This window comes from Elephas maximus, chromosome 11 (assembly GCF_024166365.1).
Source record: "Elephas maximus indicus isolate mEleMax1 chromosome 11, mEleMax1 primary haplotype, whole genome shotgun sequence".
Lineage (NCBI taxonomy): Eukaryota > Metazoa > Chordata > Mammalia > Proboscidea > Elephantidae > Elephas > Elephas maximus.
Window position 1 is genome coordinate 43,726,685 of NC_064829.1, and position 15,341 is coordinate 43,742,025.

Below are 15,341 nucleotides of genomic sequence, written 5' to 3' on the forward strand. Positions count from 1 at the left end.
ATTTTAAGTAGTGGCTTTCTCACCACACATAATCATACTTAGCAATTAGGTCTCGTCTTTCTATGTAAAATATGATTGCCCAATATACACAATATGAACATAAACAATTTGTTAACCAGAAAAGAGAGATTCATGTAGTTTCTTTCTTGCACCTAAAATTGTAATAAAATCAATTTACAAAAACAAAACACCAAAATTAATAAAGCCCAGAGGCCACATGTAGTTAAAATAACAGTTCTCTTAATAAAGAAAAACTTCTACCTGTGGTGGTTCACTTGGAGATCCCAGGGAGGAACAGTTTTCATTTTCATCCACCTTTATCTGTTCATAAGTTCGCTTCCTAGGTTTCTTATCACCATCTACAATGAAAGATCATTTAAGTTTTAATGAAAGAATACATTTTATTGAAGAGATTATGATAAAAAATTACATACTTACACAGAGCTTGTTTAAGTTGTTCTAACACATCATTTTCGTAAACAGACCTTTCTTCCCAAATAGATAAAACTCTTCCAAGGTGTTTCTTACAACTTTCATCAGTTTCACTAAAGAAAAAAAAAAATATAGTAACAATAAAAAAAAATCATGCTATTGAAAATGTAATGGTGAAAATTCTAAATATAATCAGACATTCATTCTCTGAAAATAACTGTCCAAATGTTTACTGAGCACCACTACGTGGCCAGCAGTACGGGGGTGAGATGATCAAGACAAACATATGCCTGGCTTTCTTGAAAGAGCTTATCATTACACAAAAAATTACAAAAGCCACAAAAGCATTAGTACCAGCTATTTGGGGTTTACAAAGAAGATGCTTCTAATTTAATGGGGGCTGAATATGAGGGTAAGGGAGGCTTTCTAATAGGTGACTTCTTAATTCATTCAACAAATATTTATTGATCAAGGTACTATCCTTGATGCTGGGGATACAAATGGAGCTTTATAGCAGCTGTTATTTATAAATGCTACAAAAGAGAATAGATGATAAAAAGAAGGGCATAAGAGAGACCTTGCTCTGTTTAAGAGAGATCAGGAAGTTTATCTGAGGAAATAATAGTTAACCTGAGTTCTGAAGATTGGATATACAGAGAACTGGGAATCTAGAAGTAACCTCAATCACTTCCTGCCCCCTTCATTACCACCACCAGAGACTGAGCCACTATTATCTCTTGCCTGGATTATTTCAATCAAGTCTTCTCACTGGTCTCCCAGCTTTTACCCTTTTATTTGATTCTCTACAAAGCACCCTACTAATGTAAATCAGATCTTGCTGCTCTCAATCTATGCCCTGGCCAGAAGGCCAACATAACTCTGCTTCCTGGCTACCTTTCAATCCACATTCCTTAATAGCTTCTCCGATAATAATATCCCCAGCTGATCCTCAAACATCCCCAGAGCATAGCCATCTCATTGTCATCTCACTATCTCTGCATGTATTCCCTCTACCGAGAATACTTTACTCCTAGGTACTCAAATGGCTCAAATTTCATTCCTTCCTTTAATTTCTGTTCAAATGCCACCTTCACCACACTATTTAACCGAGCATCCTCATACCTCATACCCTCTAGTTACTTCCCTACTTTAAATTTCTTCATAGCACTTGCCATCTGATATTATAATACATATTCACCTGTCTATGCAGTTATTTATTACCTTTGCCATTCACTGAAATGTAAGCTCCATAAGAAAAGAACTTTTGTCTTGTTCAGTACTGTACCCTCAGGGCCTAGCACACATTAGGCACTCAATAAATATTTCACTGAATTCTAGGGAAAGGTAACATATACAAAAGCCTTAAGGCAGGAAGAACTAAGAGAGGTTCCGCTGACTTAAACTGTAGACTACGGGTTGGGTATGGAAGAAATATGAGACACAAGTCTGGAAATGTGGGCAGGGCCATAAATGAACATCTTAAGTCTTGTTCAGGACTTTAGACTTGACTTCTAGGGCAACGAGAGCCACTCAAAGGTATTATGGTCAGCTCTTCAACTCCTGACTACAATATTCTAAATGGATTAAATAATACTGGATGCAGAAAGCTCAGCCAGAGGCTACTGCAATTATACAGAAAAGACATTATGGTAACTGGAATAGAAAAAAATCCAAGGAACCAAGGGAACATGTACTATATGCTTAAGCAGCATAGGAAAGACAACTGGACTGGAGCGTAAGCTTGTCAGTCATTAGGGTATGGAGAATAACTAAATACATGCAGTGTTCAAAATCACCCAGTGCGCAAGTGAAGAATAAGACCAGAAGAGGGCCTAGGATGAAACTCTTAAGAAATACCAAATTGTGAAGAGATGGTAAAATATCTAAATTGGAGGATAAATAATACTTATTATTTAAGAGAGCAACATACACCAATACTTCACACTCTAATTTTTCTTAAAAAGCATCTACTTCAAGGCATATAGTGAGTAGATTTTCATCCTTATATCATTCAACAGGAAACCATGGTGGCGCAGTGGTTAAGTGCTACGGCTGCTAACCAAAAGGTCAGCAGTTCAAATCTGCCAGGCGCTCCTTGGAAACTCTATGGGGCAGTTCTACTCTGTCATATAGGGTCAGTATGAGTCGGAATTGACTCGACGGCAGTGGGTTTTTTTTTTTTTTTTAATCATTCAACACATATCATTATCATTTACTATTGAATTCTATAATTCAGACTGATTTAATAGTCTATCTCATTTCAATATTCAGTCATCTACCAAATATTTGCATATAGCTTTTGGAAATAAGCATTTTAAAAGGACATAAGTCAAAGTACGGAGGCTTCTAATCCTCAGAATTTTCTGTAGCAAAAAATTTTAGCAGGTTTGTGATTTTAAATAATATATATTTCCAAAATATTCTAAAATGTTATGTCAAATACCCACATACCAGAAAATCTTAAAATCAGTAAAAGCAATATGGGGAAAGTGGTACTGAGTTTATCCAGAAATATTGGTTGGAAGACTGACAGCTTTTATCTACACGAATTTTCAATGCAATGCCTTCATTCATTCTTAATGAAGTTCATTCTGATAAGGCAATTATTTTTGTCTCTTAAAGCTGTAATTCAAGTACTCAATGCCCAACTTATCAGCAGTTCAATTTTTTTTTTCTTCACAGAAAGCATTTAACACACTTACAAATACCATTTACATGTAGGTCTTTTCAAATGAAAGCCTTAGAAATACATTCTCTGTTTTTTACCTTAACGGCTTAAGGCAAATTTTAGCAAAAGGACATATGTGCATTTAAAACAGACCACCTAGTAACCAAAACAATTACCATACCTTGAAACATGCTTAAAAGCCTCCACTATAACTGGTGCAAAATCTTTTGTAAACTCCGGCCCCTTCCTTTTGCTGTTCTGAATGACATCATTGGCTAAGTAGAGAAAAGTAAGTTTCCTGTTTGGTTTGGCTGAAAAATAAAAAATTAAAAAAATCTACTTAAATATCCTCAACTTAACTTGGACAAACTTTCTCAATACCTGAATTAAGCAGTTTCAGAATGATAACTACTAACCTTTATACATCATGTTCAATTCTAGTTACCCACTTTACTACCAAAAATATCAAGTTGCTGCTGCCACACTTAATAGGATGACTACACTCTGATTTTTGCAGACTGATCATGTGAGAAAAAAGAGAGCCAAAAAAGGAAGAGTAGGTCAGCGAGAGATCTGTCTCCTTGGCAAACCCAAAAAAACCAAACCCGGTGCCGTCGAGTAGATTCCGACTCATAGCGACCCTATAGGACAGAGTAGAACTGCCCCATAGAGTCTCCTTGGCAGTTTTCCTAAATCACCTAAACTACGTAACATCCTTGGTTCCTAGTCTTATCACCATTCCCAAACTAATAGTTTTATATACTGAAACCCACATATCTGTGTAAACATGCATCTCTGTGACTCTACATGGACTAAATTTCATTAAAATCATTAGAAAATATACGACACACAGTCACTTAAAATAAGGTGGTGATTGGTCATGCTGTTAAGATGGTACCTCAAAGCCTAAATTGAATTTAGGATTTGTCTGAATACCCAGCTGATTCAAAATCAATTAATAAGTTATTGTGAAACAACAAAAGAGTACAAAAGAGACTTCCCCTTCGATTACATTTTTTTTTTTTAGGAGGAAAAAACCTGAACACTGCCCATTTGATGTCCCTAATATTTACACTCTTAGCATGGCAAATATTTACTGCATAAACAAAATATTCTTAAAATGTTACTTAAATTGCTACTAATCTAAAAAATAATTCGGAATAGCTTCTAAAACAGCACGTTAAACTAAGAATTTATAAGATTTCAAAATATGTTTCCCAATATATTACAAAGGACAAACCACGTACCAGGAAGGGATCCAAATACCAAGATACTATTTTCCTTTTCTTCCCTGTGGAACCCAGACTGAAATGTGAGAAATAACTAGAAACCACACTTCATACCCTTTCTCAAATTTTCAGGGGGAAAAAAAATTTACTTCCATTTAAAACTATGGGAACCTTTATATACAGCAAATAATACATTAATGGAACTAATCTCAACAGAATGAGCCTGGTGGTGCAGTGGTTAAAGCATTTTGCTGCTAACCAAAAGGTTGGTGATTTGAACCCACACACTGCTCTGCTGGAGAAAGATGTGGCAGTCTGCATCCTTAAAGATTACAGCCTTGGCAACCCTATGGGGCAGTTCTGCTCTGTCCTGTAGGGTCACTATGAGACAAAATCGACTTGATAGTTAAACCCAATAGGCAATGCCAGAAGAAAATCACAAAAGTGATTTTAAATGAATTTTTAGAATAACGGGGCCACGAACTATTCTTAAAAGAAGCATACAAATTTAACAGAAATGGCAAACAAACCATTTCATAATTCGTTAAAGAAATACATCTACTGGCAACAGAATACAGGGCTAAGCAGTGGCTCTGACCTAGTCAACTCATGTTTCTGTTGCCCATGAGATCTCTCCCTTAGACACTTATTTTCCAAACCTCTCATTAAATATGTTATTGTTGTAAGATTGCTGTAAAGTTGGTTCCAACTCATGGTGACCCTATGCATGACAAAATGAAACATTCCCTATCCTGCACTACCTTCACGATCGTTACTATGTTTTGAGTTCACTGTTTCGGCTATCTTGTCAATCCATCTCACTGAGGGTTTCCCTAGTTTTTGCTGACCCCTACATTACCAAACAATTTCTTTCATGATGATGTCCAAAGTAAATGAGCCAAAGTCTCACCATTTCTATGAGCATTTTGCTTGTATTTCTTCTAAGACTGATTTTTTCATTCTTCTTGCAGCCCATGGTTTACCACAATTTGAATGTATCAATTCTTTTTCTGTCTTCCTTTTTCACCGTCCAACTTTTGCATGCAATAAGGTGATTGAAAAGACCATGGCTTAGGTTAAGGTACACCTTAGTCATCAAAGTGACATCTTTACTTTTTCTTCTTTATTTATCATGATGTTTATCAGTCCAGTCGAGGATTTTCTATTCAATTTAACAAACATTTATTTAATGTTTGTTATGTGCTAGGACCACACCACCCATCTGTCAGTTTGTTGTACTGTGGAGGCTCACGTGTTGCTGTGATGCTGGAAGCTATGCCACCGGTATTTAAAATATCAGCAGGGTCACCCATGGTGGACAGGATTTAGCGGAACTTATTAAGACAAATTAGAAAGGCCTGGTGACATACTTCTGAAAATTAGCCAAAGAAAACCCCACGGATCACAATATCTTTTTACTTGTTTGCTTTGGACATGTCATCAGGAGCAATCGATCACTGAAGCAAGACATCACATTTGGTGAAGGAAAGGGCCAGCGAAGGAGAGGAAGACCCTCAGTGAAATGGACTGGCACAATATCCACAGTGATGGACTAGAACATGCTGGCAATCGTAAGGATGATGCAGGACCAGGAAACATTTTGATCTTTTGTATACACAGTTACCAGGAGCCAGAGTCAACTCCTCAGCAGCTACCCATCTATCTCTATCCGCTTGCCTGCCTGCCAGGGACCATGCTGGGTGCAGACCAAAAAAAAAAAACCTTTCCTATTCAATCAAGAGTCTGCAAGCTCTATGCAAACTGGCACATGATAGGCCACATATTACTAAAAATATTAGTTCTTTTCTTTTTTTTTAAGCAATCATAAATACACACTTGTCTGTTACGTGCGCATACCACTGTATTTATACCAATAAAGCATAAGCCAAATAAGCACCACTCAACACTTAAATCACGAAGCACAACTTTCTTATGCCTCATCTCCCTGAACTAAATTTAAGCTCCTTCTGGGTAGTAACTATAGCTCCTTGTCGTGGGACCTTGCATATACACAGGTACACACACACACCCACACCCGCACACACACACATGCAATCTGGCTGGCTAAAATATGAGAACACAGTATTACTGAAAAAGGCACAGTAATAAAGTTCAGTTCATTACAGAAGTAAGAAACAATTACACCACCTCACAAACAATTCAATTACCAGGCTTTAAAAACAAATCAGAGCCTGTGTTATTGTATAAGCAATCTGAAACAAACAGCCAGTGAAAGGATTAAAGAAATGCCATCTAGTTTCACTTGTTCATAATCAGAAAGTGGTAGGAGCATTACTTAATTTCCACAGTGTACAAACCACATGCCTACGTGTTCTGGTAAGATACAAAATATCAATCTAAGGTAATCACTCATGCTTTTATAAAGACTGAAATTTAAAATTACTGTGGACAACAATGCTGATTAATACAACAAATAGCTGAAATGCTGTGCAATCTAAAACCATAAAAACCTTTTCTCCAGGGGAGGTCTTCTGCATGGAAAGGAACAGGAAAAAAACTGAATATACAAATATACACACACACACACATCAATGCCGGGAATGAACACTATTGCAGGTATTATAGCAGGAAATCAGGAGAAACGCCACTATCTTTAAACAAAAATCTATTTAAGATTTATTAACAACTCTTGGCCAATTTCATTTATTTTCTCTGTAAACTGAACCACTGTTGTTGTTGCTGTTGTTAGGTGCCGTCGAGTCGGTTCCGACTCATAGCGACCCTACGTGCAACAGAACGGAACACTGCCCTGGTCCTGTGCCATCCTTACAATCGTTGTTATGCTTGAGCTCATTGTTGCAGCTACTGTGTCAATCCACCTCGTTGAGGGTCTTCCTCTTTTCCGCTAACTCTGTACTCTGCCAAGCACGATGTCCTTCTCCAGGGACTGATCCCTCCTAACAACATGTCCAAAGTACGTAAGACGCAGTCTCGCCATCCTTGCCTCTAAGGAGCATTCTGGCCGCACTTCTTCCAAGACATATTTGTTCGTTCTTTTGGCAGTCCATGGTATACTGAATATTCTTCGCCAACGCCACAAGTCAAACGCGTCAACTCTTCTTCGGTCTTCCTTGTTCATTGTCCAGCTTTCACATGCATATGATGTGACTGAAAATACCATGCCTTGGGTCAGGTGCACCTTAGTCTTCAGGGTGACATCTCTGCTCTTCAACACGCTGAAGAGGTCCTTTGCAGCAGATTGGTCCAATGCAACGCGTCTTTTGATTTCTTGATTGCTGCTTCCATGACTACTGATTATGGATCCAAGTAAAATGAAATCCTTGACAACTCCAATCTTTTCTCCGTTTATCATGATGTTGCTCATTGGTCCAGTTGTGAGGATTTTTGTTTTCTTTATGTCGAGGTGTAATCCACACTGAAGGCTGTGGTCTTCGATCTTCATTAGTAAGTGCTTCAAGTCCTCTTCACTTTCAGCAAGCAAGGTTGTGCCATCTGCATAACGCAGGTTGTTATGAGTCTTCCTCCAATCCTGATGCCCCGTTCTTCTTCATACAGTCCAGCTTCTTGGATTATTTGTTCAGCATACAGATTAAATAGGTATGGTGAAAGAATACAACCCTGACGCACACCTTTCCTGACTTTAAACCAATCAGTATCCCCTTGTTCTGTCCGAACAACTGCCTCTTGATCTATGTAAAGGTTCCTCATGAGCACAAATTAAGTGTTCTGGAATCCCCATTCTTCGTAGTGTTATCCACAGTTTGTTATGATCCACACAGTCGAATGCCTTTGCATAGTCAATAAAACACAGGTAAACATTCTTCTGGTATTCTCTGCTTTTGACCAGGATCCATCTGACATCAGCAATGATATCCCTGGTTTCACGTCCTCTTCTGAAACCAGCCTGAATTTCTGGCACTTCCCTGTCGATATACTGCTGCAGCCGTTTTTGAATGATCTTCAGCAAAATTTTGCTTGCGGGTGGTATTAATGATATTGTTCTATAATTTCCACACTTGGTTGGATTGCCTTTCTTGGGAATAGGCATAAATACGGATCTCTTCCAGTCAGTTGGCCAGAAAGCTGTCTTCCATATTTCTTGGCATAGACGAGTGAGCACCCCCAGCGCTGCATCTGTTTGTTGAAACATCTCAATTCATATTCCATCAATTCCTGAAGCCTTGTTTTTCGCCAATGCCTTCAGAGCAGCTTGGACTTCTTCCTTCAGTACCATTGGTTCCTGATCATATGCCATCTCTTGAAATGGCTGAATATCCACTAATTCTTTTGGTGTAATGACTGTGTATTCCTTCCATCTTCTTTTGATGCTTCCTGCGTCATTTATTATTTTTCCCATGGAATCCTTCAGTATTCCAACTCGAGGCTTGAATTTTTTCTTCAGTTCTTCAGCTTGAGAAATGCCGAGTGTGTTCTTCCCTTTTGGTTTTCCATCTCCAGCTCTTTGCACATGTCATTATAATACTGTGTCTTCTCGAGAGGCCCTTTGAAATCTTCTGTTCAGTTCTTTTACTTCATCAATTCTTTCTCTTGCTTTAGCTGCTCAACGTTCAAGAGCAAGTTTCAGAGTCTCCTCTGACATCCATTTTGGTCTTTTCCTTCCTTCCTGTCTTTTCAGCAACCTCTTGCTTTCTTCATGGATGATGTCCTTGATGTCATTCCACAACTCATCTGGTATTCAGTCACTAGTGTTCAATGCGTCAAATCTATTCTTGAGATGGTCTCTAAATTCAGGTGGGATATGCCCAAGGTCATATTTTGGCTCTTGTGGACTTGCTCTGATTTTCTTCAGTTTCAGCTTGAACTTGCATATGAGCAATTGATGGTCTGTTCCACAGTCAGCCCCTGCCCTTGTTCTGACTGATACTGAGCTTTTCCATCGTCTCTTTCCACAGATGTAATCAATTTGATTTCTGTGTGTTCCATCTGGCGAGGTCCATGAGTATAGTCGCCATTTATGTTGGTCAAAGAAGGTATTTGCAATAAAGAAGTCGTTGGTCTTGCAAAATCCTATCATTTGATCTCCAGCATTGTTTCTATCACCAAAGGCCATATCTTCCAACTACTGATCCTTCTTTGTTTCCAACTTTCGCATTCCAATCGCCAGTAATTATCAACACATCTTGATTGCATGTTCGATCAATTTCAGACTGCAGTAGCTGATAAAAATCTTCTATTTCCTCATCTTTGGCCCTAGTGGTTGGTGTGTAAATTTGAATAATGGACTGGTATTGGCCATTCTGAATCGGACATTCATATCGTCTACTATGCTGGGAATGACAACTCGAAGAGGAATGGTGTTGCAGTCATCGTCAAAAAGAACGTTTCAAGATCTATCCTTAAGTACAATGCTGTCAGTGATAGGATAATATCCATACGCCTACAAGGAAGACCAGTTAACAGGACTATTATTCAAATTTATGCACCAGCCACTTGGACTGAATCACTACAGACTAGAATGAGGTGCTATATACCCCGCTTTTGCAGTAAGTGCATATTAGGGCCTCAAATTTTAAGTGTAATTTAATTATGTTCTCTTAAGTTTAATTTGTGGAAATATAAATGTAGTTAACTGAAGAATAATTATGATTATTAAGATCTCACGCCATTCATTCAGTCAACAGGTAATTATTTATTGTCTACTATGTTTACAGACACTGCATTAGGAATAAAACAAGACTCACAGTCAAATCATGAAAGCCTTTTTAAGCCATAAGTGTAAATATGCAATGAAACACTGGTGGAGAGAACATTCCAGGCAGAAGCCCCAGTGCGTGATGTAATGAGCGCACTATTGATATTGTAAAAGCAAGTAATGGAGTATGACGCTGGAAAGGAGGGGAGACCTTAAATATCAAGTTAATGAGTTTAAGCTTCATTTTGTAAGTAAAAAGAGAAGTACTGAGGTTTTAGAGGCAGGTGAAGCACACCTTCAGGTGAATTAGGAATGCTGGAAGGACTGAGCAGTAAGAATATTTCAACTGGAAAGAAAGCATTCAGAATTAAAGTTGTGTTAAGGGGAACTTTACCTTTCATTGACAACATTTAAACACCCCTAAGAATCGGTTTTTTTTTTTTAAGAATCGGAGCTCTGGTGGTGTACTGGTTAAGAGCTCAGCTGCTAACCAAAAGGCTGGCAGTTCTAATCCACCAGGCGCTCCTTGGAAACCCTATGGGGCAGTTCTACTCTGTCCTATAGGGTTGCTGAGTCGAAATCCACTCAGTGGCAGAGTTTTGGGGTTTTTTTTTTTTTTTTTGAAGAATTCTTTAGCTTTTTAGGGAGGTGGCACTTACACAAGAGAGTTGTTCTATTCACTTATAGTAAATTCCTATTTGACAAATTGGAATTTCTCATTTGTTGCACTCTAACAGGAAGCAAATAATAAGAAAATAATTTACTATACGTTTACAGTTCTTTTCAGTACTTGTCATTCAGAATGAACCTGAATGACACTGCCTGATTTCAAGTGGAAAAAAGACTTTCATATTATAGCTTAATCAGAATACCACTACAGAAGCTGAGTGAAACTCAAAACGAGAACTGAACAAAGGTTTTCTACATAATCCTCAACATACTAGAGCAGTTCATTAAAGAGCCTGGTCCAAAAGCTTTCTGGATAATCTCCGAGTTTTCCCAAATATCACCTCTACTATTTCCATTTTAAGAACATTAGAAAAAAGAAAACAATAATAATAGTAAATGTTTTCCAAAATAATCCCCAGTCATCTCTCCTAAAAACAAGTTAGTTGTATGGCGTTTCCTCCAAAGAAAGGTTCTGGATGTTTCTTTTACCTTCTAGAATCCGTATCTGCAAACCCCTTGGCTTCCACATGCTGTCTGAAGTCTCACTAAAGCAATCACACCACACAGCGCCCCTACCTCCAACTTAGAAGACCCCCTCCCAATTAAACTCTCAGTTCAGGAATGCATGGAGGAAGACCTAACTGAGTCCCTCAACCTTTACAGATAATTTGATACCTAAGAGTTCATAACAAAATATAGTGCAACAAACTGAAATTTAAAACATTTTTAGTGGAAATTTTAATTTTCTGAGGCAGAAAAGAAAGTTCTGTACTATGTAAAAGTGCATGTACCCTGAGAACCTGTTCTCCAAAACAGTCTCTTTTTAAAACCTATGGATTCTAACAGCTTCAAGATTTTTCCTTCTGCCTATGGCACTGTGGGGAAGAAGACATGTTCAAGTGAGCAGACAGGTAGTTGTAAGACAGAAGCTGCTTTAATTTGGTAATTTTCTATGCCACAGAAAGTACATAATCAACAGATGATTCTTTAAATGGAATTCAATCTGTCCTGCATAATAGAACAAAGCGTTCAGTCAGACACAGCTGGCTGCTTCTCAATAGCTGAGGTGGGTAAAAAATGGACAGAGCAGGTGTATTTCTCTACCGCTGGTAGCAAGATTCCTCAGGCTTTTGGCAGCCGACCCCTTGGAAGAGTTCAAGTTCCTGCTTCGAACTACCTACTAGGGGTTGAATCTGTCGTTTCTTACTTAAAAACCTTCAAAAGATTTTCTGTTGTACGGATAACGCTTAAAATCCTTAATACAAACAATAATATCCTATAAGATCTGTCTCTGCCCTCTTATAATACTCTCTCTTCACACCCAACACTACTACCCTTCCAACTTCCTCAACTCCTACTTGGTCTTCCAGACCTCGCTTAAATGAATTCCTCTAGTTTTCCCTGACCACCCAATCCACACAGGTTGGAGAGCCCTGATAATGCTCTCATAGCACCTCATACTCTTCCTATGGAGGGAGCACTTATCCCAAGTGTAATTATCTTTACTTATTTAATGTAGTGCTTCCCAATAAACTGAGTTCTATGAAAGCAAGAATTGCTGGTCTCATCTAAAAATCTACGGAATCAAGCCCAGCAGCTGGTTCATAATTTGTTCAGTATTTACTGAATAAATAAAGTTTGGCCTGGAACTGCACCTTTAATTGCTTATTCCATTAACTTGGCTTCTGGTCATTAGCCTCGCCCACTCTATCAGCTATGGGAACACATGTAAAATTACAACGTTATGATTATGAAATTCAGATTATGAAAGACAGAATTTATTACAGATCTAGTTACTTTCGCTATTTCCAGTGTATTGAGTTCAAGATACTTTTCTGTCTCCATTCTGAAGTTCTACAAATCAATAAACTATAGAAAAATGGGCAAGTAATGTGAATAGCAAAGGAGCCCTGATGGCTCAGTGGTTAAGGGCTCAGCTGTTAATGGAAAGGCAGGCCAGTTTAAATCCATCACCCTCTCCATAGGAGAAAGACGTGGCAGTCTTTTCTGTAAAGACTACAGCCTTGGAAACCCTATGGGACAGTTCTACTCTGTCCTGTAGGGTCGCTCTGAGTAGGAATCAACCGCAACAGGTTTGGTTTTGGCTTTTCTGGAATGTGAATAGGAAAAAATTCAAATACAAATACTAAACAATGAAAATCAAAAACCATTTTCCACTTATGAGACTGATCAAGAGGAAAGTCTGACATTAAAATTGGCAAGGTACAATTGCTACCTCTAGACACTTCAGACATTGATGGTGAAAATATAAATTGGTACAATTTTAGAAAAATAATTTCGCAGTACCTATCAAAAATTTAACTACAAATACCTCTTGGCCCTGCAATTTTACTTCTAGAAATTTATCTCATGGATCCATTCTCATAAAGGCACAAAGAAATCCACTAAGGATGTTCAGAACAGCATCAAGAAAAAGGTGGCTATATTAATCATGGTACATCTACACAATCCAATACTCTGCAGCTGTTCAAAGAATGAGACAGAACTTTATGTACTGATACAAAAAGATGTTCAAGGCATATCACTAAGTTATACACACATAAACACACACATACAGTAAACGATATATAGTTCTACTTTTGGGAAGGATTAAGAAAAAAAATTTGGGGGGGGACAGAGGGACTCTGGATTATCAACAAAGAATTAACTCATAAATACGAAATACATGATTTATGTAAATGATTAACTAGAGCCTTCATGCTGAAAAGGGTTCTGGTTACTGCTGACCTCGAACTGACTGTCCTACAGCTACATGTAGCCATGGTTCTTCCTATTTTAGTGCTTGGTAAGAAATCCAGACAGATACCAGGGACAGACAGAACAAGCAAGGCATAATGCTAACAATGCTGAAGTTAGGTGATGGGTTCACAGGAGTTCAGTATCTTGTCTTTACCTTTGTAAATAACTTTTGAAATTTATCATAAAAAGTTAAGAAACTAAAGTTGAGGGTATGTAAATAGTGAAGACTCCTTTCATAGATATAAGGAGCACGGGTGGCGCCGTGGTTAAGCGCTCAGCTGCTACCAGAAAGGTTGGCGGTTTGAACCCACCAGCTGCTCCGTGGGAGAATGATGTGGTAGTCTACTCCTGTAAAGACATATTGGGCATTTCTACTCTGTCCTACAGAGTCACTATGAGTCAGAAAGATTTTGTCATAGATAGAAGTTAATAATTTGGTATATGCAGCCTTTCAAGAATGTTTGCAAACATTATATACACATAAGATTTGTTTCATAAACGAGATCATGCTACACGTAAGTTTTACAAATAGCTTTCTTCACACTTTATCCAAGATCTGTTACCAAACTTTTTGTTCTGTTGTAGTAAGAATATATGTAACAAAACATTTGCTAATTCAACATTTTTTACCAAACTCTCTTCAACAGCTTCATTCCTTTTAACAGCAACTTAGGCACATGAGATACAGATTATTTAAAATCTTTAGTATTTTTTATCTTTGTAAACCTGAGCACGTATTTTTACCGGATAGATTCTGAGAAGCAGAGGCGATGGGTTAAAAAGTATGCAATTAACAATTTTTGTTGTTATAAAAATATATGTAACACAACATTTCGCAAATTAATGTTTTTTCAGGTGTACAATTTAGTGACAAATTAATTATGTGCAACCACCAATAACTCTTGCCAATTTTTCCATCACCATAAATAGAAAACTGAATGCTTCCTAAACAATGAGCCCCTTTTCCCATCCCTCCTGCCCCTGTAACCACTAATAAACTTTGGTCTGTATGCACTTGCCTATTCCAGGTATTTCATAGGAATGAGATCATACAATATTTGTCCTTTTGCAACTAACATCACTCTGCATAATGTTTTCAAGGTTCATCCATGTTGTAGCATATATCAGGACTTCATTTCTCTTGTCTGCAGTTTAAATTTTGACAGACATTGTCAAGCTGCCTTCCAAAAAGGCTGTACCAATTTGAACTCCCACCACATGGAAATGTTCACTTCCCTACATTATCACCAACACTACAAAATTCAAACCCGTTGTCATCGAGTCAATTCCGACACTTAGCAACCCTACAGGACAGAGTAGAACTGTACCATAGGGTTTCTAAGGCTGTAAATCTTTACAGAAGCAGACTGCCAATCTTTCTCCCATGGAGCAGCTGGTGAGTTTGAACCACTGATCTTTATGTCAGCAGGTGAGTGCTTAACCACTGCACCACCAGGGCTCCTTATCACCAACACTAGATATTATTAATATTTGTAATTTTTGCCAAGTTTTTGAGAGTAAAATGATGGTGTTATTTGCAATTCCCTACATACTAATGAGGCTGGTTCCTTCTCATTTATTTTTCCTCCTTCTGTGAACTGCCTATTGATATGTTACCCGTTTTTCTACTGAATTGTCTTTTTCTTGTTAATTCATAAAATCACTTTATGTATTATAGATTTTAGCTTATTTCTATACCAGATACTGCAAATATTATCTCCAAGTCTATTTGATGCTAGTTTCTGTATTCAGAAATTTTATAATTTTATGTTGCCAAATCTATTTCCTACATGATTTCTGGCCTATATCTAATTTAGAAAGTCCTTCCATAATCCAAAGTTAGAAGTAATTATAAATATATAATATACATTTTTCTTGCACGCTTATTATATTGTTGATTGTTTTCAAGGTCTACATCTTTAATTCAATTAACTTTTTATATGGTTTA

General features: G+C 37.7%; 1 protein-coding gene across 2 annotated transcripts in view; it reads right to left on the minus strand.

Moving 5' to 3' along the window:
• RPRD1A (regulation of nuclear pre-mRNA domain containing 1A) overlaps positions 1-15,341 on the minus strand; it is a 70,157-nt gene that overhangs the window by 31,650 nt on the left and 23,166 nt on the right. For both annotated transcript variants that reach the window (XM_049900524.1, XM_049900525.1), the window contains exons 2-4: positions 3,282-3,411; positions 439-545; positions 262-359 (exon numbers count right to left, since the gene is read on the minus strand). In XM_049900524.1, the coding sequence (XP_049756481.1) occupies positions 262-359; positions 439-545; positions 3,282-3,411 (335 nt within the window). The remainder of the gene's footprint in view (positions 1-261; positions 360-438; positions 546-3,281; positions 3,412-15,341) is intronic.